The sequence below is a fragment of the Oncorhynchus keta genome, chromosome 15, assembly GCF_023373465.1.
Source record: "Oncorhynchus keta strain PuntledgeMale-10-30-2019 chromosome 15, Oket_V2, whole genome shotgun sequence".
In the NCBI taxonomy this organism is placed as follows: domain Eukaryota; kingdom Metazoa; phylum Chordata; class Actinopteri; order Salmoniformes; family Salmonidae; genus Oncorhynchus; species Oncorhynchus keta.
The window spans coordinates 13,119,560-13,143,918 of record NC_068435.1 but is presented as its reverse complement, the minus strand read 5'-3'; the positions used below and the strand labels follow the sequence as shown (position 1 = coordinate 13,143,918).

Sequence of the window (24,359 nt, the reverse complement as noted above, 5' to 3'; positions counted from 1 at the left end):
GAATCTGAATATTGCATTTATTTAAATACATTAAATTTGCAATGTAACAAAACTATTGGCATATGAAATTCAAACACCATTTAAATGAACAAAACATGGCTCACTTCATTTTCTGTAGCTAGTGTACTTAACACTTGTTTGTATCGCTCTACCAAAACCCTAGCTCTTTGTCTCCATGTCTTTTTCCCCCATTTACATTGTTCACAGACTACTATCTTACAATAAGAGTGCTGAATAAAAATATGAGGTAAGAAAGTGGTTTGAAAATTACAGATCATGCAGAACATGCTAAACAGCAACAAAAACATTTTGTTGTGAAAGTGAGAGAAAAAAAATATACAGAAGTGCACATTACAAAATAATAAATCGAATTACAGCTTTGCATCTTTGGTTACAAAGTAGGTATGAACGATTTCACAGCTTTTTTCCCCCCACCCCAAAAACACATGTACAAGAAGACACGAGTATGACAATAAACGTTCCATTTTGGAGACAAAGAAACTAGCAATTGGATTGGAAGTTTGTTAAAAAAAAAAAATAGTCTACCGCAGATTCACGTTCAGATTTCCTGTCCGTAGACTTGGTGTTCACCTGTACAAACTTTGCTATGTTCTTAATACTTTACACTATACAAAATGTACATTCAAACTGGATCTTGACTGATGCGGATAAACAATTCCATTTTAAAACTGCCTGTTTAGTGTTAGACGTATGTCAGAGTTTCTTTATTATTGCCTACATATTCAACTGGTTAATGTAATACACTGCCAATTGTGTGTACAGACTATTTTAAACACTGATAAACAAAAAAAAAGGCTATTTGTTTTTTAAATAGTTTTTTTGTGACATTGTTCCTTTCATGAAAATAGCAGCCCCGTAATAAATAAACATTAACCGTAGAACTTTAGACTGATGCATGGATTGGACTCATGTCGAAGAAGTAATGGCGGCGCGGCTCCGAAAATAGATCTCTCCCCCACTTCTTACTTACAACATGAAACAGCAAGGCTAAAAACACATCTCTTACAACAAAACATCTCTGGGACGCTCCGATTCATCCTCATGTGAGCTGCACAACTCCTTTGTAGCCGAGGGGGGGGTCTGGTCCACAGCACTCAACCAGTCCAGGCTTCAGTATGGCGCCCCATAAGAAAAGCCCCCGTCTCTCTCACGCAATGATTGCATTAACACTGGGAAAGCCAAACAGGCACAGAAGCACTGCTCTTGGTTGTGATGGCCAAGCTGGTGGAGAACAAGACAATATAATTATTTTGTTGTTTCGTATGCTAATTTAGAATAATTGGAGGGTGCTTTTCTGCTTTTTTTTCTCCTGCTGAGGAGGATGCACTTCAAGCGGAGTTGCCGTTGGGCTGCGGTTGCAGCAAAGGATGGCTGGCGTCAAGCTGGGGTTGGGGCTGTATTTGCTGGGCCTGGAGCGGAGGCTGCATTTGAGGCTGGGCCTGGAGCTGAGGCTGCGTTTGAGGCTGGGCCTGGAGCTGAGGCTGGCCTTGGCCCACCCCTTGCTGGGGAGGCGTGCTGCAGGAGGAGTTTGTGGCGGGCGGACGGACGGAGAGCTCAGACAGCTGGTCGCTGTTGGCCAGGGATTTCAGCACGGCGTTCTCCTGTTCCAGCATAGAGTTCCTCTCAAACAGCTCCTTGATCTGCTCCTTCAGCACTTCCACCTCCTCACGCACTGCATACATCAGATGGCTTTTCACTAAGTCCTGAAGGGAGAGAAAACAGGGGACATGCTATTAGTATTTAGATCACTAACATCCTCAGTGGGAGGAAAAGAACAGAACAAGCTATTAGGTCTTTAGCTCGCTAACAGCCAATGCGAGAATACAGGCTAGTTGTTTTCTGCTCTATGTACATTAACTGAACAAAGCAAACCCTGTAGGCACATGATGATTTCGCAAACAAAAATGGCCTGGAGCGGCAATGAAGTCAGCGATAAGTCAGACCACAATTTTATGCTTGTATTCGTCCTTGTCAACAATTAGCTCACACCAGGGAAACTAGTTGGAGTCTCTAGATGGCAAATTATTTGAATTACTTTAGTTTCAGTTAAGTACCAAGGAGGGACCTAAACCAGGAACCTAAAACATGACATGAGTTGAGATTTGTTCCTTACACTACAGTAGTTCCATTTCAACAATGAGATTTCAACAAGAGACTGTTTAAAACAAGAATGAAAGCAAATGATACCATATAATTAATATGATTAAATAAAAAACACTTACCATCGCCTGTTCGATTTTATTATCAATGGCAACAACACTGGCTCCAGAGGCACTGTAAAAGGAATAGAGGAGAAATTAGACAATCATAGGGTTATGGAACTAATTATTGATTACTTTTCATACACTTTTAAAAAAGGTTTCTTTAACTTTGAACATTTCTGACACTAGAAACCTGAGAGATACCATGGGCCAGTTTATCATGAAAGTAAAGTGAAAAGTAGCCTAGTAGCCCAGCCTGGTCTCAGAATAAACGTAACATAGTAAATGTAAATCCGGGACACTGAAATTAGTATGATGTGTTACATAAAGACAGATGGTTACTTAAAGCAAAAACTTAAAGTAGGGAGGATGTGTAACGCGAATGTCTAGCAACGCAAAGATTGTGAGTTCGACGCATTATCAGGGTCAGAACGACAGATTTCTACCTTGTCAGCTCGGGGATTTGAACTTGCAACCTCTCGGTTACTAGTCCAACACCCTGCCGCCCATTTAAAGTACAGAATAATACGAAATGCTCTGAGACCAGGTTGATTAGTCATTAACTTTTTTCCATATTATTCCTCAAATATCCTAACTATCATACATCGTAAGTGCTTCAAATGCAGTAAATTCAGTAAAGCATCGGTGACAATGATATTAAAAGGGTAGCCTATTAAGATATGAATGCCACGCTACTAGTACTACTAGCATGCTAAGCTACTAGCAGTGACCTAGACTAACAGTTCAATGTAGGTCACAGCAAAGCCTACAGGAGAAAGGCCAGCCATATGGCCGCATTAACACTGCAATGCAACTTTTTGGACGACCGGACAAAATTCACATAGAAATGAGAGTTATATATTCTCATTGAAAGCAAGTCTTAGCAGCGATAGAGCTGATCTATATGCGCTATTTCTATGCTTCCCATTTTTAAGTTTTGTTTTTGCATCTTTTCCTTTTGTACACCAGCTTCAAACAATAATTATCTACACTACACTTGTTTTGACAAACTGAAATTAGGCTAACAATTTGAATTTTAGCAGCCAGGAAATGGCAGAGCGATTTCTTAGTGAATCTTTAAAAATGGAGACACGACTCACATTCCTAAACTGTGCAATCAACATATATCACGAGATGAACGTGCAACGTAAAAGTTAGACACAACACATCTTGTGACACCTGTCCATCAGTTATGAGAACCAGAATGAAAATAAGTCTTGTGCCTCAATAATTGTGTGTGTGTGTGTGTGTGTGTGTATTGTTGTACTCTCATGGCTGAGGCAAATCTATATGCATGAAAAAATGTACATTAAAAAACTAAACTAACATGCATTCATTCAATGACGTGTGAATTCTGCACCGTGACCTTTTTGGCAATGTCTACATGTATCGAACGTGTGCACAAAACATTCCAAACATCCAACTGAAACCACATTTCCAAACCTAATTTAGAAAATATAAAATATCAGCGACAACTACAGACCCAGTCCGCATTAACGGCACACTTAAAACCAACGCTCCACTATCGAAAACGGGCGACGGTGAAACTAAAGTACTGAGCAAAAGTTACCCAGTTATTTTTTTATTTTTTTTAAAATCAGGTCAATCAAATAGAAACAATTATTTTTTTAAAATTAAAAACGAGTGTTACTACGCAACTAATCATAAATCAAATGGCAATGGTGGTTTATGACTCAGGTCATGTGTGGGTTTTTTTACATCTCAGGCTCTAATGAGCACACACACAGAGCTTCCCTCAAAATGAGTGTTGGATGGCCCTGGAGCACGACACAAGACATTCTGTTCTTTCACCATCCAATTTAGTTGTCCAAGAAGGGCGGAAGTACAAGCAGATTAACATCAGCAGGCTTCTCCACAGAGGAATGCCCTCCTAGCTCTGCAGCCAGTCCAGTGACATCATTTGTACCACTAAATCTCCTCTTTGAGCTCGTTGACAAGAGGATGATGGGTAATGAAGACCGAATAAGACAAAACATGTCACATGCGTGGATGCAGTGGGCACACTCCCCCCAAAACCTCTTAAAAAAACACAAAATGCCCACACACATACTATTAGAAAAAAAATGTCAAAATTCCATCTGTGCTTGCCTGTTGCAAAGGAACTAATAGAAACATATTGAAAGTATTTGTCCCTGCCCACCTGGTCCACCAGGCAGGCCCCACTGTTAGGGAGTTGTTACATAGGCCAAAAAAATAACTTTAAGCAGGCAAAACACAAACTTCAATGTGTGTTTAATTGTTTAGTTCCAGGTGTACACACAGGCCTTCTATAAAAAAAGGTTCCTGCAAGTTAAAAAAAAAAAAAAAAAAAAAAAAAAAAAAAAAAAGTCTGACCAGATCTCTTGCTCTGTAAAAGCACAGACCTCGCTGTGGGCCCCAAGTCCAAATATCTCCAGACTGGTCCCATGCCAGTGAGAGACCAAAAACTAAAATCAGTTGAAATTCTTAAATTAAATGAATGCAAACATGGACTGGCCTAATCATGTGACCTAATCATGTGACGTATGGTGTCACTGGTCCTTTGGCACTTTAATAAAATCTTACACAACATCAAAACAACCAGAATTAAACATGTCAGCTTAGCAGTTAAGAGCGCTTTGGCCAGTAACCAAAGGTTCGCTGGTTCGAATCCCCGAGCTGAGTAGGTGAAAAAATATATAAATCTGTCGATGTGGCCTTGAGCAAAGCACTTAACCCTAATTGCTCCCGAAAGTCGCTCTGGATAAAAGCGTCTGCCAAATGACTAATGTAAACATTGGGCTCTCTAGCTAGCGAGTGTACAGTATGTACACTGCCTAACTGGGCGTAAACGGGCAATACCGGCATTACGAATTTAGATGCTGGGACAGACTGAAGGAGAGTTTGTTTATTCATTTGCTCAGAAAGGAACAAACGTGACATAGCACAGGCCTGGGTTACAGGACAAAATAGAACAGTCATGTGGTTCTTCCAGGTTTGCTCAAGATGAACCTGGATAAAACCAGCCACTGGTGGTTGAGGGATGGTAGAGTCAATGTTGACCACGACGAGGACAGTCTGTTCTGGCCATTAGACACAGTGAATAGAAGATACTGCTATTCAGTGTAAAGGATTGAGGGATTGCCAAAGATAGCTAGTGCTGGATCAGCACCAGTGGTGGAATTCAGCACCGATCAGAGCTGCCACAAACCAGCAGACCATAGATCAGACTGGGCAGTGCCCACTCAAATTAACCTATTTTAATACGGTACGTACCGTTTTTTGACATTCTGGTGGGCCTATGCATCTATATAGAAAAAAAACTAAACCAAAATCCTTCCATTGGCATAATTCTTGCAGTGCGACCACCCGAAACTCAGCGAAGGTCTTGAAGGTCTTGAATTTGGCCCCAGCGGCAAAATTAGTTTGACACCCCTGGTATAATCTGAGAAGGTGCATAGAGTATCTATTGTGACACTAACAACAATATTTTTGTGATGCTTACAGCCGTTTATGGTTGGATGTGGAACAGTCACAGCTTTCTTCAAAAGCATCTCGTCCATCCAATAATTTAACAAAATCAGCTGGTTTGAATTAAGCTGGTGTTGAATCATGAAGGGTTGGTTACACACTGCTACATAGGCCAAGAAAAATAACAAAACGAGTTACCAAAGCCCAATGGCAGCTTTGAGTGTCTGAAAGGAAAACAAATAAATTAGAGTAAAAAAAGAAGAAACTGTCCAAGAAGCAAAATTACACTTAGAAGTGGTGATATTTTTGTTGTAAGGCAACACAAATGTGGCCAGGTGATGTTACAAGTTCACCCAAACCTTTTCTGACAGTTTAAGCCAATAGTTTCTAGTTAAGCCACATAGGCCTCCCTCTTTGTTCGAGACACTGACTTCGAACATGTACCGTCGGTGGTATAAAGCTACTTCTCCGGCTCTGCGTGGGTGAAGGTGTCAATTCGCCTCTGTTCGTCAGAGCCCACAGGGGCAAAAGGGTTGAGCTGAGATCAAACAAAAAGCCGCTGGAGGGGAAAAAGGGTTCTTATCGCCCATCTTACACAACTCTGTAAAGCTGACCTTTTCTCAAGCACCGGACAGAGCTTAATGTAGCTCAAATTGGGGTTTGGTGTTCCGAGCAGAACGACCGAGACGGCTCAAACCTCAAGGGTTCAAGAGAAGGTATTAAGTGTATTAAGTATCTAAGACGCATTACCCACCGAAGAGTGGACAGTCATGAAGCGCTCTGACATTGATGAAGACTGAGTGGGAACCTGGAATAGTTGTCATATCTTGCCCCTGGCCACTGTTGCCTCAGTGTCACTAGGATCAGTAACTTTGGAGCTTCAGTGAGGGAGAGAAGCAAAGTTGTGGCCTTTGGCTCAGCTTGGCTTACGATAAAACCAGTGCGAAGCTCAAAAAGGCAAGGCCAGTCCACATGTTCAGGACCTGCAGGTTGACTTGACTACCTTGACACCTTTGAGAGTACATACCTGCTACTAGCATGAAAGGCTTTTCAAAACCATGTGTGACTGGAAGCATACTCCTTTCATAACTAGAAAAAAACTGAACAGATACACCAGTCTGGAGAATTGGCAATGGGGCAATTATCCATCCATAGTACTCTTTACAGTTAACATTAGGAGGAAACGGTGAAGCATGATGTTGAGACATCGGAACAAATCTCTATGGAATCATGTTGACAAGACACACAATCTGTTTCAAAATTAGGTTGAATAACTTACATTTTTTAAAATAATATGTCACATGCTTTGTAAAAACAGGTGTGAAATAACAGCTAAACGCTTACTTATGGGCCCTTCCCAACAATGCAAAGAAAGGAGAAATAATAGAAAAGTACCAGTACCGAGTATTGATAGCTTGGCTATATACAAGGAGTACCAGTAGTGAGTTGATGTGCAGAGGTACGTGGTAAGTTGAGTTAGATATATACAGTACAGATAACTAGGAATAAAGTGACAGATCATAAACAGTAGCAGCAGCGTATGTGAAGAGTCAAAAAAGTTAGTGCAGACTAATCTTTACAGCCTCCTGAGGGGGAACTTTGACATGAAATACAGACTCAGCGCGCCAAGGGAACCATTGAGATCTACAGATGATCTGAGCCTGGCCTGTTTGCACTTCTGCCATGGAAACCCGGCACTCATGGGTGTGTGTGTGTGCCTACGGAGCACCTCTTGAAACAGGAAGTTAACCAGAAAGTTGGGCCGAGGGCATCCCTCCTCCCTCGCTATCCTGTGGTGCTGCTGGTGGTGATGGAAACCAACTAGAGATAGACATTCCAGGTGATTGCAGTAACAGTAAAGTCTCCAAACAGCCACAGCACAACTGAAATCCACATGTACTCATCCAGGCAGATGCAGTGCATGTTACTGCAGCTTCCCGGTTAAAAAGCACTCAGTCAGCCAGCCAATCAATGCTTTAGTACTAGTGTGGCTCAGGCACAAAGCATTGTGGGAGGTCGGGTGTTTGAAATGACTGCATATGTATGTGTGCAGTTCTCCTCAGCTGTTTTAACGATGTGCATTCATTTCCAATCTGGTGCTGCCCTCTCCTCAGATATGGTTTCATGTACAGCGCCTTCAGAAACTATTCACACCCTTTGACTTTTTCCACATTTTGTTGTGTTTCAGCCCGAATTTAAAATCCATTCAATATATTTTGTCACTGATCTACACACAAGACTCCATAATATCAGAGGGATTCATGTTTTTCAAAATATTTACAAATTAATAAAACCACAAAAACCTGAAATGTCTTGAGTCAACAAGTATTCAACCTCTTATGGCAAGCCGAAATAAGTTCAGGAGTAATAATTTGCTTAAAAAATCACATAATAAGTTGCACGGACAGTGTTTTACCCCACACATACAATGATCTATAATGTCCCTCAGTCAAGCAGTGAATTTCAAACACAGATTCAACCACAATGACCAGAGGTTTAACATTGACTCGCAATGGGCACCTATTGGTTGATGGGTAAAACATTTTTTTTTTTTAAAGAAGCAGACATTGAATATCCCTTTGAGCATGAAGTTCTTAATTACACTTTGGATGGAGCATTAAAAAAAACACAGTCTCTACAAAGATACAGGTGTCCTTCCTAACTCAGTTGACAGAGGAAACAGAGTTTAATGACTGATATGAGAAAACCGTCTGTATCAACATTGTAGTTACTCCACAAAACTAACCTACTTGACAGAGTCAAAAGGGACACCTGTACAGAATAAAAATACATATCCTGTTTTCAACAAGGCACTAAAGTACTGCAAAAATGCTGCAAAAATGTTGGCAAAGCAATTAACTTTTTGTCCTGAATACAAAGTGTTATATTTGGGGCAGATTCAATACATTACTGAGTACCACTCGCCATATTTTCAAGCATAGTGGAAGCTGCAGCATGTTATGGGTATGTAATCATTAAGGACTAGGGAGTTTTTTAGGATAAAAAGAAACTGACGTGAGCTTGGCAAAAGCAAAATCCTAGAGGAAAACCTGGTTCAGTCTGCTTTCCACCAGACACTGGGAGATGAATTCATCTTTCAGCAGGACAATAACAAAACACAAGGGCAAATCTACACAGGAGTTGCTTACCAAGAAGTCAGTGGATGTGGCAGAGTTACAGTTTTGACTTAAATCTGCTTGAAAATCTATGGCAAAGACCTGAAAATTGTTGTTTAGAAAAAGGATGTGGGAAGAAAAAATAAGAAAAAATAAAATGTTGCACAATCCAGGTATGGAAAGATATTTTTTTATAACTTCCAGACTTTCCCAGAAAGACTCACAGCTGTAATCGCTGCCAGACGGGATTCTAACGTGACTCAGGGGGTTAAATACTTATCTAATCAAGATCATTCTTTTTCATAATTGTTTTACGAATGTTAGAATTTTTGTAACACGTTGACAGACAGTATTTTGTGTAACTCATTGATAAAAATAAAAAAAATAATCAATTTTAAATCATACTTCGTAAAGACAACAAAATGTGTAAAAAGTCAAGGGGTGTGAATACTTTGAAGGCATTTTTATAGACGCTCCCCTGAATGCACCCTCCGTCTTAGCTGTCTGAAAGGGGTAGGGGAAGTCATCTGTTCTGTATGTAGGCGAGATAGGGAAAGGTATCGGATGTGTCATGTCCAATAGGCATATAATCAGATTATTTTTTTGTGTAATTATTTTTTTATACCTTTATTTAACTCGGCAAGTCAGTTAAGAACAGATTCTTATTTTCAATGACTGCCTGTTCAGGGACAGAACAAAAGATTTGTACCGTAAGCTCAGGGGTTTGAACTTGCAACCTTCCGGTTATTAGTCCAACGCTCTAACCACTAGGCTACCCTAAAGGACTTCATATTATGACTGAAAAGTACTTTCCTTTCTAGCACCACTCGGTCCAGTGTCATACTGACCAGTGTCATACTGACCAGTGTACAGTCGTGGCCAAAAGTTGAGAGAATGACACATTCATTTCAAAGTTTGCTGCTTCAGTGTCTTTAGATATTTGTCAGATGTTACTATGGAATACTGAAGTGTAATTACAAGCATTTCATAAGTGTCAAAGGCTTTTGACAATTACATGAAGTTGATGCAAAGAGTCAATATTTGCAGTGTTGACCCTTCTTTTTCAAGACCTCTGCAATCCGCCCTGGCATGCTGTCAATTAACTTCTGGGCCACATCCTGACTGATGGCAGCCCATTCTTGCATAATCAATGCTTGGAGTTTGTCAGAATGTGGATTTTTGTTTGTCCATCCACCTCTTGAGGATTGACCACAAGTTCTCAATGGGATTAAGGTCTGGGGAGTTTCCTGGCAATGGACCCAAAATATTGATATTTTGTTCCCCGAGCCACTTAGTTATCACTTTTGCCTTATGGCAAGGTGCTCCATCATGCTGGAAAAGGCATTGTTCGTCACCAAACTGTTCCTGGATGGTTGGGAGAAGTTGCTCTTGGAGGATGTGTTGGTATCATTATTTATTCATGGCTGTGTTAGGCAAAATTGTGAGTGCGCCCACTCCCTTGGCTGAGAAGCAACCCCACACATGAATGGTCTCAGGATGCTATACTGTTGGCATGACACAGGACTGATGGTAGCGCTCACCTTGTCTTCTCCGGACAGGCTTTTTTCCAGATGCCCCAAACAATCGGAAAGGGGATTCATCAGAGAGAATGACCTCAGCAGTTCAATCCTTGTACCTTTGGCAGAATATCAGTCAGTCCCTGATGTTTTTCCTGGAGAGAAGTGGCTTCTTTGCTGCCCTTCTTGACACCAGGCCATCCTCCAAAAGTCTTCGCCTCACTGTGCGTGCAGATGCACTCACACCTGCCTGCTGTCATTCCTGAGCAACTCTACTGGTGGTGCCCTGATCCCGCAGCTGAATCAACTTTAGGAGGCAATCCTGGCGCTTGCTGGACTTTCTTGGGCACCCTGAAACCTTCTTCACAACAATTGAACCGCTCTCCTTGAAGTTCTTGATGATCCGATAAAATGGTTGCCTGTGAAGCCCTTTTGTGCAAAGCAAGGATGACGGCACGTGTTTCCTTGCAGGTAACCATGATTGACAGAGGAAGAACAATGATTCCAAGCACCACCCTCCTTTTGAAGCTTCCAGTCTGTTATTCAAACTCAATCAGAGTGATCTCCAGCCATGTCAGCTGGTCCTTTTGTGGCAGGGCTGAAATGCAGTGGAAATGTTTTTTTGAGATTCAGTTCATTTGCATGGCAAAGAGGGACTTTGCAATTAATTGCAATTCATCTGATCACTCTTCATAAGATTCTGGAGTATATCCAAATTGCCGTCATACAAACTGAGGCAGCAGACTTTGTGAAAATGTATATTTGTGTCATTCTCAAAACCTTTGGCCATGACTAAGTCAGTTGAGGTTCAGGGAACAACAGTTTGTTTATGCACTTTAGTAGGTCTTAGTGTTACTGAGGAGGCAGGTTGCCTGACACTTTGGGCCAGTAACTCAAAAGGTCGCTGGTTCGAATTCCTGGGCCGACTTGATGAAAAATCTATTGATTTGCCCTTGAGCAAGGCACTTGCTCTAATTGATCCTGTAAGTCGCTCTGGATAGGAGTGTCTGCTAAATGACTAAAACGTAAATGTACTGATGTAGGCCTATTGGCTGAGTGTGAGAGGTTTGGCTGGCCAACATTCCCACTGCCATGCGGTTTCCATCCATGCACATCCACAAAGGAAAGCTCACTGTTACTGAGCTGCTATGCACTGCACCATAAACACACACAGGAAGGCCTGTCCCATCCAGTCCAGTACAGTACCTATCACTGTGGGCCTTAGAGTCCTGCAGCCTGCTGCCAGACTGGAAGGCCCGGTAGAACACCATGGAGGGGGTCCTGTGTCAACCAAAGTCAAAAGAAAACAGGAGAGAAAAGGAGAGGGGATGAATCAGAGAATACAGGAGAAAACGAGAAACCTGTCTCGTATTGTTAAATTTACTTAAAATCAGAAGAACACCCTGTGTGCATGGTTAACTAGATAGGACAGAGGCTGTGCCTGAAGGCGTTTCAGTAAATCAGCTGTCACAAGTTCAAGATGAGCACAAAGTACATAATTCACAAATATTCAAATAGAATTTGCTGGGGGGGGGGGGTTCAAGTGCCTGTTGAGAAAACAATACATGTACATCTAACCCCACACTCTTAAAAATATTTATAATGCAGCACAGGCAACTGAGGCAAAAACTATAAAATGGCTTAAGTGTTGAGTTCTGCAGAGAAGGAAAGGAGTTATTTTGCCAACCACTGTGTTGATAGGGGGCGAGCTCAAATGGATACCATTCCCTCCCATGGGGCCCTGGAGGCCACAAGCACACCATGTTCCATGAGGACGGAGATGCCCCCCTCAAAGCCCCATGTCCATAAACTGAACTACACGTGTGCATCCCCCCCCCCCACCGTACAGCATGTGTGTGAATATCTGAACATTGAGCCATGGCTCTTTTCCTAGAAATCTCTGGCACAAACTCTCTTTGTCACACAACACTTTTGAAGCTCCACCTTCACGTTTTGTCTCGCTTCATACAAAACCCAACATACATAAACTCATGCAGTACTAATAGTGTGGAGCAATTAGTGCTTTTTGAAGTCTGTACGGTTCAAATTTTTTTATATCGTTTTTTTTATTTAAAAAATGAAGTGTTCCACAAAAGGCACGAGGCGGGTTCAATGCTGTAACATAATAAAACAAGGATTACAAATCTCATGTTGGTAGCATCTGTCCATTACGGCTCATCATTTAACATGACTTTAATGGAATATTTCAGTTTTATTTGATGACTTTATTATTTCATTCCAAGTCATCATCTCATCTCTATAGAGCTGCTGCCTATGCGATCTGACAACCAAAAATATATATTTTAGTAGTTCTTCAAAGTAAATAAGTCGTTATTTTATGACTGCTGAATAGCAACTATTCATAAACTTGTCTCGTGTATTTTCAGGTAGATACCGCAAAGCAACTGCTCTCTATCCCTTTCCATCAAGCATTCTTCTGTCTCTTTTTCCCCTCCGTGTCTGCCTCACATTCACCTAGAACAGCAGGCGGATAAGAAAACACCCAGACCGGACAAGTAGGTGAGCAATGGATTATGGTCATTGTCATTTATTACCACAGTTTAGTGCAGAAAACATGTAGAATATTGGCCTGTTGGAAACTACAACAGTTCAGCTTGATCAGATTTATCTCGAGAAAACTGCGCAATGTCGCATTAAGCTCACAGAAAAAGAAATGTAATTCAAATAATTCAACCGATGCCGCTCAATTAGCTGTTTACACACACTCATGTAAAAAGAGGACGTTACATCACTGGTCAAGCTAAGGAGAGAGAGTTGCTGCAGGTCGTTTGTGGGCTCGGCTGGGCTTAGATTAGTGTTGGGCAATATCCAGACGGGCATACCTTCATACTGTTCCTATACACACAAAACACATTTAGGCAGCAGGGATCTTGATCCAGGAGGGGATTGATCGTCTCTGCCGGAACCAAGAAGATTGATCTTGCATTAGCCACATAGCTAGCAAGTTAGCAAACCAAATGCATAGCTGGAGTCCTGAGCTAGAGATCATTTATTTGGCACATCTTAGATAGTTAACTTAAGCAGTGGCATAGCATTTCCTAGCAGCATACCACCCTGCATCCCACTGCTGGCTTGCTTCTGAAGCTAAGCAGTGTTGGTCCTGGTCAGTCCTTGGATGGGAGACCAGATGCTACTGGAAGGGGTGTTGGAGGGCCAGTAGGAGGCACCTCTTCTTCTGGCCTAAAATATATATATACCCCAATTCCCCAGGGCAGTGATAAGGGATGTTGCCCTGTGTAGGGTGCAGTCTTTCAGATGGGATGTTACATGGGTGTCCTGACTCTCTGTGGTCACTAAAGATCCCTTGGCACTTATCATAAGAGTAGGGGTGTTAACCCTGGTGTCCTGGATAAATTCACAATCCGGCCCAACATTCCATCAAGGACACCTAATCATCCCCAACTTACAATTGGCTCATTCATTCCCCCTGTAACTTTTCCCCAGGTCATTGCTGTAAATGAGAATATGTTGAGTCAACTTACCTGGTAAAAGCATGCAGGGCTTTTTTGTTGTTGTTGACAATATTGAAAATCATACCGTCGGTATTTCAAACTACCCCAGTATACCGCCCAAGCCTAGATCACATGATTCTAGAACACCATCGTCAATGTAACAGATGAACTGGAGCAGTTATCCTCTCCTGTTTTCAAGTTGTAAATCTCCCGACTCTGGAAGGACACCTTAGCCCAATTATGACTGGTTGTAACCTTCTCCTAAACTAACAGACCTCAACCCCTGAAGCAACACGCCCATCAGCACATGATTGAGGTAGCCTAGATAACAGCCATATCATGGTAAGCTGTTGATTCCTAGGCCTGAATTGGTTGAAAAACTACTAGTAAACTTTGCTACAACATGACTGATAGTTGAACGTAGAGGTCGAGCGATTATGATTTTTCAACGCCTATACCGATACAGATTATTGGAGGACCAAAAAAGTTGATACAGATTGAATCGGACAATAAAAAAATTTAAAAAATTGTAATAATGACAATTACAACAATAAATACTGAATGAACACTTATTTTAACTTAATATAATACATAAATAAAATCAATTTAGCCTCAAGTAAATAATGAAACATGTTCAAATTGGTTTAAATAATGCAAAAACAAAGTGTTGGAGAAGAAAGTAAAAGTGCAATATGTCTCATGTAAGAAAGCTAACGTTTCAGTTCCTTGCTCAGAACATGAGAACATTAGCGCACGCTAACTAGCTAGCCATTTCACTTCGGTTACACCAGCCTCATCTCGGGAGTTGATAGGCTTGAAGTCATAAACAGCGCAACGCTTGACGCACAATGAAGAGCTGCTGGCAAAATGTTTGAATGTTTGTTTATACGCCTGCTTTTGCCTACCACCGCTCAGTCAGATACTTGTATGCTCAGTCAGATTATATGCAACGCAGGACACGCGTGTAGTTAATTAACTAGTGATTATGATTGATTGTTTTTTTATAAGGTAAGTTTAATGCTAGCTAGCAACTTACTTTGGCTTACTGCATTCGAGTAACAGACAGTCTCCTTGTGGAGTGCAACGAGAGAGAGAGGCAGGTCGTTATTGCGTTGGGCTAGTTAACTGTAAGGTTGCAAGATTGGATCCCCTGAGCTGACAAGGTGAAAATCTGTCGTTCTGTCCCTGAACGAGGCAGTTAACCCACCGTTCCTAGGCCGTCATTGAAAATAAAAATGTGTTCTTAACTGACTTACACTGGTTAAATAAAGGCATTAAAAAAGTTATTTTTTATATATAATTTTTTTTTTAAATTACAAAGAACAAAAGAAAATAATTCGGCGCCCAAAAATACCGATTTCCAATTGTTATGAAAACTTGAAATTGGCCCTAATTAAAAATTGGCCATTCCGATTAAAATCGGTCTACCTCTAGTTGAAAGGTGTCTAACCTAACTCAATTACAGCCCTCAAGCAAAACTAATGACCCAGAACAACCGGTTCAACAAAAATAACCTTTTCAGGCATTCTTTTCCATTGATGTCAACCATTTCTGTCTGTGTCAAACGTTGGCTGCGTTCACCCCTGCACACACAGAACCGCCTTGAGTGAGCCTGGTGGCTGGTTGGTTTGCTTGCAGGGTGTTGGACCTCGGCGCAACCTCACGAATTCACTCAACATGTGAAAAGCCATAGGGACTTTGAAGGGGAGGGAATCAATTCAGTTACATAAATCGGGATATTATTTTTTTGACAATATCGCAATATTTTTGCACTAGTCGGCTGTATTGCCACCAAAACGCCAGTATTTTTTCATCTATAGCTTGTTCTCTATACAATTTTGAAAATGGTGAGCAAAGATATTTTTTGCAATTTATTTCCATGACTGATCAAAACAGTCAGATTTCTCTTGTTCCTCTGCAGCAGACATGGTGAGCAATATATTAGAAACACTGAATCTTAAAACATATAGAATTGTGACAATTGTAGTACATATCGTATCGGCACCCAAGTATGGCGATATCGTATCGCGAGGTCCCTAGCAATTCCCAGCCCTAGAAAGAAGCAATCTCTCCTGGTGTTCATAAGGCCATCTGTCCCATCCATCAGAGCCTGGGCAGAACTAGGTCAAGACTATTTAGATTCCAGCGCTCTGTTAGAGTCCCCCTGCGGCACAGGTTTAATTCAGTGGGGTGTTGGGGAGTAAGAGAACGGGGCTCAATGCCCACTCTGTAAATTCATAAATATGGCCACACTTCTGGGAATGTTCCCCTGTACTGTAGGCCCTTAAATCAGGAAGCAGGGTTGATGGAAAACAAAACTATGGAGAGAGTCAAGGGAACTGACTTTCGTGGAACTGTGGTTTCTTGGACTCACTGCGTGTCCTGTAGGCCATGTCGTGTTTTCCCTTACTCTTGTCAGGATGTGGATAGGCTAGGCAGAAAAGTTACAGATATGAAGTTTGTGACATTGCTTTAACCTACCTGGACAATCTATCAGCGCTTTCAGAGTTACACAGATAAGAAAGTGGAGCAAAGGAAAGGCCTCTTGACTATTCAAACATAAAACACCACTCACCTAAATACTGTGCATAAATAACATCCTCTGCTTTAGCCCTTTGTGACATACAGTAAATCTATTAAATCAGGGGGCTGAGGAGCATTTCTTTCTGAAGCGCCTTTCTTTCTGAAGCTAGGGCTGACGTGCCTTTCTCTGTAAACAATGGCGGGAATCGGTACCTGGGGCAGTGTTGATCAAATCAAAATCAGCTGATATCTCAAAGTGCTGTATGACTGAGATGGGAACCTAAATACGACAATGGAGAGACCGGCAGAGTGGGTCCGCAGGGAACAATGCACCTTTTTTTAGAATAGCAATAAAATGTTTAAAAAAGGCAGCGGGACTTGAGGTGCAAAGATTACCATTGGTAGGCTAATTCCGTTCACCCATTTTAGCCAAAAGGGCCTGCTGAATGAAAGTGAAGAACATGAGGCTGGATGCAGGCTAATGTCGTCAGGTACATTGTAAATGAGTAGCAGAGGCTGCAGGAGAGTCAGGACACAGTGATCAGCGGTGGTCCAGGCCCCTCAGGATACAACTGGACACCCTGGGGTTAAAGGCCAAGTGCCACTCGTTATCACACACCCTGACATGAAATGCATATACTTCCCCTAACAGACTATTGTACTCAAAACTTTTAAAAGTTCATCCCAACCCCCCATTCTCTACCCACATTCCACACACACTCAAACCCAAGCCACAAACCTCCTTGTCCACACACACACACCCCTCCCCCAGACTCACCTCCTTGTCCACCCCCCCTCCAGACACCATTGTCAACCCCCTCCAGACACCCTCCTTGTCCACACACTGGCTCATTTCACAGTGTCAATCCCTCCTTGTCCACACTGGCTCATTTCAGTGTCAATCACACCTTGTCTCCTAGTGGGCTGCTGAGTCAAGTTGCACAACTCAGCTAACTTAGACCTAAAACACATTCCATCCACCAGGTGATTTACAGAGACTGACTGACACCATAAGGTCAATTTGGCTACAATTGTTGTTAAACTGTTGTTGTAAGCAAATAGCCTCAGTTCATTATACAAGTATATCTAGTTAAACATCTTCCCCTAAAATGTCTGTTACTCTGACAACACCGCATAAAACTGCAAAATGTCCTGCAACAAGTTTTTCGACCATCGGACACATATTAAACGTCTAACAGGAACCCAAACCGGCTGCGCGACCTGCGCATAAATGTATTTGGTCTCCCCACACCAAATGCATTCACGACACGCAGGTTAAAATATCAAAACAAACTCTGAACCAATTATATTAATTTGGGGACAGGTCGAAAAGCATTCAACATGTATGGCAATTTAGCTAGCTAACTTGCACTTGCTAGCTAATTTGTCCTTTTTAGCTAGCTTGTTGTTGCTAGCTAATTTGTCCTGGGATATAAAGATTGAGTTGTTATTTTACCTCAAATGCACAAGGTCCTCTACTCCGCCAATTAATCCACACATAAAACAGTCAACCAAATAATTTCTAGTCATCTCTACTCCTTCCAGGCAACTTTCATAAATTAGGTGCATTACCGCCACTGACCTCGTTCGGCTTTCAGTCACCAACGTGGGTATAACCAATGAGGAGATGGCACGTGGGTACCTGCTTCTATAAACCAATGAGGAGATGGGAGAGGCAGGACTTGCAGCGCGATCTGCATCAGGAATAGAACCAAATCCTATTTTGGCAACACAAACGCTCGTTGACACGCGCGAGCAGTGTGGATGAAATAATTGAATAACACATTTCTAAATTTATTTTGCAACGCTCGCGCACGCGACACAAGCGGTGCAGTCAGCCTGTCAATCTGAAATAAAAAGTAGATACATCGGGGGAGAGTAGCTTAAAATCGGCCATCTTCAGGCTATCTATGGCTGAGGGGAGGGAGGGGGGTGAGATTTGAGTCAAGACACAGCTAAGCTCTACAGTAATCACTTGCAGGAAGAACTGGCAGGGGGGATACTGACTTAACGAATGATGCAACAGTTGACTCTAAAAAATTAAAAAATACATTCCCGAACTTGCCATTACAATAACAGTTTAATGCTGAGGGAAGGGGACCCAAGTCCCATTACAAATTCTAAAACATGTGGGCAGAATGTGCAACACAGATCAGATCATGACTTAGTCTCATTACAATAACAGTAACAGTTGAAGTCACAGCAACAAATTAGAAACCCAATATCACCAACATATTTAATGGCGTTTGATTTCTATTGTGAGAATGGGGAAACAAACTTACAACTGGTTAGTTGGACCTAAGTGTTATAGCCCTGATGTAAACAAGGAAGATGGGCCTAGTACATAGCCCACATGCCTATCCTACACACCAATCTGGAAACATTATAGAATAGGACTCCATGGAGCTCCACTCACTCTGCATCGGCTTCCTAGAGATATTGGGAATACCTCAGTCACCTCTAAACAGAAATGTCATTCAACACTTAACTGATGTGCAACAACTGCCAGTTTGCCTTGCCTCTCTATGCCTGTCAGTCAGTCAAGGGGCCTGGCACTAGACACTGCAACATGGGATGTTCCCCGCTGGCAAAAAAGACACTAGAGTGGTAATGCACAGAACAGAAGAACATTTCCTCTGGAAAAATGTGAAGCACGGAGCCTAAAAAAGGTCACAGCAGCCTATATTCAGCCTATATATTTTGCAGCCTATATTCGAGTCAGGTAATTGTTTCCGTAAGGCACTCGTAGCTTAATATTTATCTGGCATAGAACACACAACAAGCCGACGAGGTAAATAGATCAACTATTCTACTACGGGGTTGTCAGATTTTCCTATTTTATTACTCGTTTCGTTTACAGAGGAAAAATACATGTGGACTGTTACAGCATCTTCAACGTGCGCCCCAGCAGAAATATGGTTTTTCATGTTCCATATTTTTGGGCCGTGGTGAAAATTGTTTTGCCGTGACACAGCGCCACAGCTATACGACTGCATTGGAAGCACTGAAACAGATGCAAAGTTACAGCCAAGTCTCGCCAGCCAGGGCCACAGTGTGGTTTTGGTTGAGGCACTGCAGTTTCATACACCACTCAGATCCTGACAAGGGACGGTGGATGACTGACAACGAGCTTTTGAATTAAGTTTCAGACAGAGAGTGAAAAAAGTATGTATGGCAGAAGAACGTGACAACTAGTAGTGATTTCTGGTTCTGCATTGACGTTTTTAAACACAGCAACTTAGGAAAGGCACAACTGTGTAACTTACATGTTCAAACACACAACTAAAATCTATTTTTCAAAAGGCCAAAAAGGAAAGTTAAGCTCATGAATCAACAAAGAGCAGAACCAGAGCGTTCAAAATAAAGTAAAACATGTGCTGCAAAAACACACAAAACTACTTTTTGAAAAAGCCAGTAAGGCAAGTTGGGCTCGTAAATCAACAAAAAGGGTCAAACGATTGTAGGTATCTAGGACATGTGACCGAAAACAAAATGCCTGAGCTGCTGCATATATACTGCCTAGTCTAGGCTATATTTCAGTCTATAAAACCGGTATATGGAAACCACCAAGAGATTTGAGGCACTTCACGGTTTCCTCTAATGCTTGCCGACCCCGAAGAGCACTCAACTCAGGAACTGAAAGTTTTAGCATATGAACAGGAAGTGTGAGTGACACCTCTCACCCCTAACACCCCCACAACCCTAACCCCCTCAACCCTAACCCCTTCAAAAAAAGCAGATGATCACATCCTAAATTGAAGTCTAGTTCCTAAACTGTATACACTAAATTGACTATTTTCAATCAAAGGTCACCATCTGTAAAGCTCCCATGCCAGACTGTAGTCAATACTTCAATATATCTGTTTGTAGGCCTATCTAAAAAAAAAAAACTTGACTCCTGTATCAAATGTACACACATCATACAGCCTAACAGTCCCTGAGCAATCCACTTGGCTAGACTTACACACCACCCCCCCAAAAAAAAAAAAAACACCCAACAGCACTGCACCAACTCCTGGCCCATCCCCTCAGAACCTTTTCCTAAGTGGGGTCTACTAGCTAAGTGAATGGAAATTCTGATAGCATGAAATGTGGCAAAACATCAGCTCCAGCCTCCACCATACTTCAACGAGGAAGCCTTTTTCTAGGTCAGGAGCTAACAAAAAAAATAACAAATAAAAAGGTCAAGCACACAGGAGGACTAAGACAAAATGAATATCTGGCCTCCAGTGTAGAAGGTGGCTGGCTATAAGCTTATTTTGCAAGTTTGTTACAGAGGCCATCAACTTAGAAATTGCCTTAAAGGCAGAGTGCAGTCAATAACGTGACTTTCCTATGATGTGCATGTACTGTGAAATAGTGAAAATTATGTTTGGGGGGGAGAAACACCTGAAATATCTGGCTTTTTTGGAAGATCGGGAGTTTTGGCTGGCCTGGTGACATCATGAGGCGATAAAGTGGTTAATAGACCAATAAGAAAGAGTTCCAAACCTCTGCCAATAACGGACACTTTTCAGTTTTCCCCACCCCACTCCGACAGTCCTAGCAAAATTCTTGCTTGAGAAATTGCTCTTTGCTAAGAAGCTATTTTATTTTTTATTTTTGACCATGTCAACATAATAAAATCATAGTAAAGGTACTTAATCGACACCCAGAAATGATTTGATAATGAAATAAAAACATCTGCATTGGACCTTTAACTTGTGATGGCAACAGAATTAGGATAGCTGGAGATTAGCCTGGGTCAAATCAGCAACATTGTATTTCGACTAACAACTGAAACAGCAACACGAGTACACACACTTCTGTACACCAGTAAGGAGTTAGTAATGTATGCTCATTGCTATCTAACCCAGGTGTTAAGTTGAGGGGGGGGGTTACTTGGGCTACACTCCAGCTCCCTTTCGAGAGTCTACCTACTGAGAAACATATTTCCTGCCTGTGTGCCCCTCCGCTCCCATGTATAGCTATGCTACATCCCAAATGACACCCTAGTCCCTACATAGTGCTCTACTTTTGAACAGAGCCCTGGAAGAACGCCCCGTTTGTCTGTCCAGCCACGCCAACCAAACCACTGATGACAAGACGTCATCGTGACAAGAGGAAAGAAATGGGACGTCTCCAGAACGCACCCGCTGCTCTCTCCTCTTCTCCAGTCCATCTACACGTCCAGGGAGCTGGCTGACTGGATGCTACATGCAGCCATGACTTCAAACACAGACCCTCCCCCTTGTGAACACACACACATGCTTATGCCCCCCTCGCTTCATAAAACCACTCCACAGCTGCAATATTTTTCCACACTGCTATAAAAGCCTGCCAATTCAAATCGATCTTTATTTGTCAAATGCTCCAAATACAACAAGTGCAGACCTTACAGTGAAATGCTTACTTACAAGCCCTTAATTGTACTGCTTAAAAGAGAGAAAGTGCCAAAATGGTTTAAACCTCAACATATGAGATTGAGCTATTGTTTCGCAATAGCTATTATTAGCTAGGCCTTAGTCATGCGTCTGAATGGCCCTGCCCCTAAGAGTCTCCAGTATGTGGCCCGACAGCATTTAGTTGACTTTCTAGCCAGGTTATTCCCTTCCATATGATAAATGGTGAACTGTGACAGGGTGAAAGGTGGTGGCTTACCTGTCCTCGTCTATGGCTATTCCAAACAGGCTGTTCACAGAGGGGTTGTTGGCCAGCTGCAGGCTCTCAGGGATCTTCATCAGGTTTTTCTCAGAGAAGGCGGGAGGCTGGCCCTCCTCCACATGGCTGAACCCTGCCGGGAGGCCCTGCGCCCCCCTGCCATCGCGGGCCTGTTGCCCGGGCAACAAGGAGGCAGTCAGGTTTGGCATGGCGGTGGGGGCTAATGTGGTGGCGCTGGAGGCACTGGGCACAATGGTGGGCACGTTTTGGGTGCCGGGGGGCGAAGGGTGGAGGCCGACGGGTTGACGAATACCCGTGGGGGTATACTGACCTACAAGCTGTTGCAGAGTAGCGCTTCCGCCCAGTACCATGGATGACCCAACACCTCCCACACCTCCACCCATCAGGCCTGAAGCTGGCTGACTGACAGGTAAAGAACCCCCCCCCCCCACTGCTGCCATCTCCCCTACCTGCCCCAGCATCGGAACCCCAGTGGCGGGAGTCATGACCAGTGAAGGGCCCTGACCCACAGTTTGTCCCACATAGAGGGTCTGGCCGGCTGAGGCCACTGCCTGCATGCCCGGCTGGTTCTGTTGGTAGTAGTCTGCCTGGTTCTGGGGCAGGCCTGGGGGCTGGTTGGGCAGGTGCTGTCCCAGTGGAAGCTGCTGTAGCATGGCCTGCTGCTGGGGAGGGTAAGCAAGCGTCTGGGTCTGGGCTGCAGGGGTCATGCTTGGGGATTTCTGTATGTGAATTCCACTTTGAGGAAGACCGTTGAGCCCCACAGGAAAGAGGTTCTGGTTGGCAGCAGGTTGGATAGTACTCAGCGTTGGCTGCTGACCTGGGACAGCCATGAGGTTGTTGGTGGGGAAAGTGTTGTGTGTGGCTGTTCCAGGCTGCCCCATGTTGTAGTTTTGGTGGTGAGGCTGCTGCTGCAGTGTGTCCATTGGGTGAACGTGCAAGGCATTAAGAGCAGCAGCATCCACTATGGAGTCTAGGCCCTGGCCGGAGTGAATCGACGGTGCAACCACCGTACCACCCGTCAACCCCAGCCCACTGTCCCTGTCAGCACTGGGGTCAAACGCATTGGCATGTCTAATGTTATCCGTAGTCCTGTTAACCACAGTGTTACCCTCCGAGTCTTTCTCATAGAACTCTGTGCAAGTCCATCGGCCCTTTCTGAAGGGCTCTCCAGTACCATGGTCAAGTTTGATGACCCTGAAACGTGAACTGCAACTTGCTGTCGATGACATAGCAAAAGTAGGGGTTAAACTAGTCACTACTGGCTGGGATGTGCTCACTGACACTGTTGTAGCCCCCCAACTGGCCACTGGGGCAGGCTGTGGCATGAGCCCGGACTGAGCAATAGGGAGGCCGCTTGACGAACCACTTCCCAGTGTTTGCTGGCTAACATGAGGCGAGCCTGCCACTCCTGCCTTTCGAATAGCAAAACCTTCATTTGGAGGCCCCGACATTGCAGGTATCTGCCCAACTTTAGGTACACTACGCGGTGGGACCATAACGCCAGGTGCCTCTTGCTCCCCTACATGGTTTAGGGTTTCCTCAGACGAACTTCGATCACATACCTCCGGCTCGAAGTCAGCCCGGGACACGTCGAATATTTCCGACGACACGTCTTCAGTCCGTGATTCGTCTGGGTCGTCCAGGCTCTCCGTGTCGTCCGTGGCACTGCTGGCCGCCACCTGAGCCTGTGTCACACTTGTGATCTGAAAACAGCTTTTCTTTTTAGCCGGCATTTTAGACATTTTGAGAGCCTGCGTTCACAACTCCCGTCTAAATGTCTCGCGTTAAAAGCAAGTGAGTTAGCTAATATCAGCTGACAACTGGCTATCTGAAACAGCGAATTTGCATCGATGGAAGTTTTTTAAACTATTATCAAGAGGAGTATGAGTCATCCTTGTTCCTTCCTCCTCTCGTCTCCTGTTGCATTTTACGAGTTCATAACATTGAAGACCAACCCTTCCAAGTCCAGCGTTTGCCAATAGAAGTAGTAATTCGATAACTGATCCAAAGCTTTGATCCGTCCGTACTGGCCTGTTCAGTAAAGTAATGTCCGGACCCCGTAGTTGTCAGATGGCGGCTGTCGCAGATAGTTGCCCAGCTGCGGCAGCTACTTTAGACTGTGAAGCGGGCCCGTACCTCTCCACTCAACTAGCTAGCTGGCTACAACAACACTCCCTTTACGTTGGGACAAGTATGTAAGACATCTCTCGGAACAAGTTACCTCTCCCCTCTTGACTTACGAACTTAAAACGATTCAATACTAACACTCGTTTCAAAGGTATATGTAACCCATTTCCAAGAATAAATCGTCTCTAGTTTACACTTCAGGGAACTGAAATTCCGAACAGCTACCTCCCTCATTCTTGTCAAGATGGCTAGCTAGCCTAGGCTAGTTAT

The 24,359-nt window shown here is 43.2% G+C and overlaps 1 protein-coding gene across 2 annotated transcripts; it reads right to left on the bottom strand.

Moving 5' to 3' along the window:
* On the bottom strand, window positions 1-24,359 carry LOC118394429 (TSC22 domain family protein 2-like). Of its 2 annotated transcripts, XM_035787616.2 has the most exons (4): window positions 21,942-24,359; window positions 11,512-11,586; window positions 2,244-2,295; window positions 1-1,724 (listed from the first exon to the last, which is right to left on the bottom strand). In XM_035787616.2, the coding sequence occupies exons 1-4, from the start codon at window positions 23,702-23,704 to the stop codon at window positions 1,350-1,352; spliced, it is 2,265 nt and encodes a 754-aa protein (XP_035643509.1). In that variant the 5' UTR covers window positions 23,705-24,359; the 3' UTR covers window positions 1-1,349. The 2 variants fall into 2 exon arrangements, with proteins under 2 accessions (XP_035643509.1, XP_035643510.1); XM_035787617.2 differs by lacking the exon at window positions 11,512-11,586 and having other exon boundaries at window positions 21,942-24,357.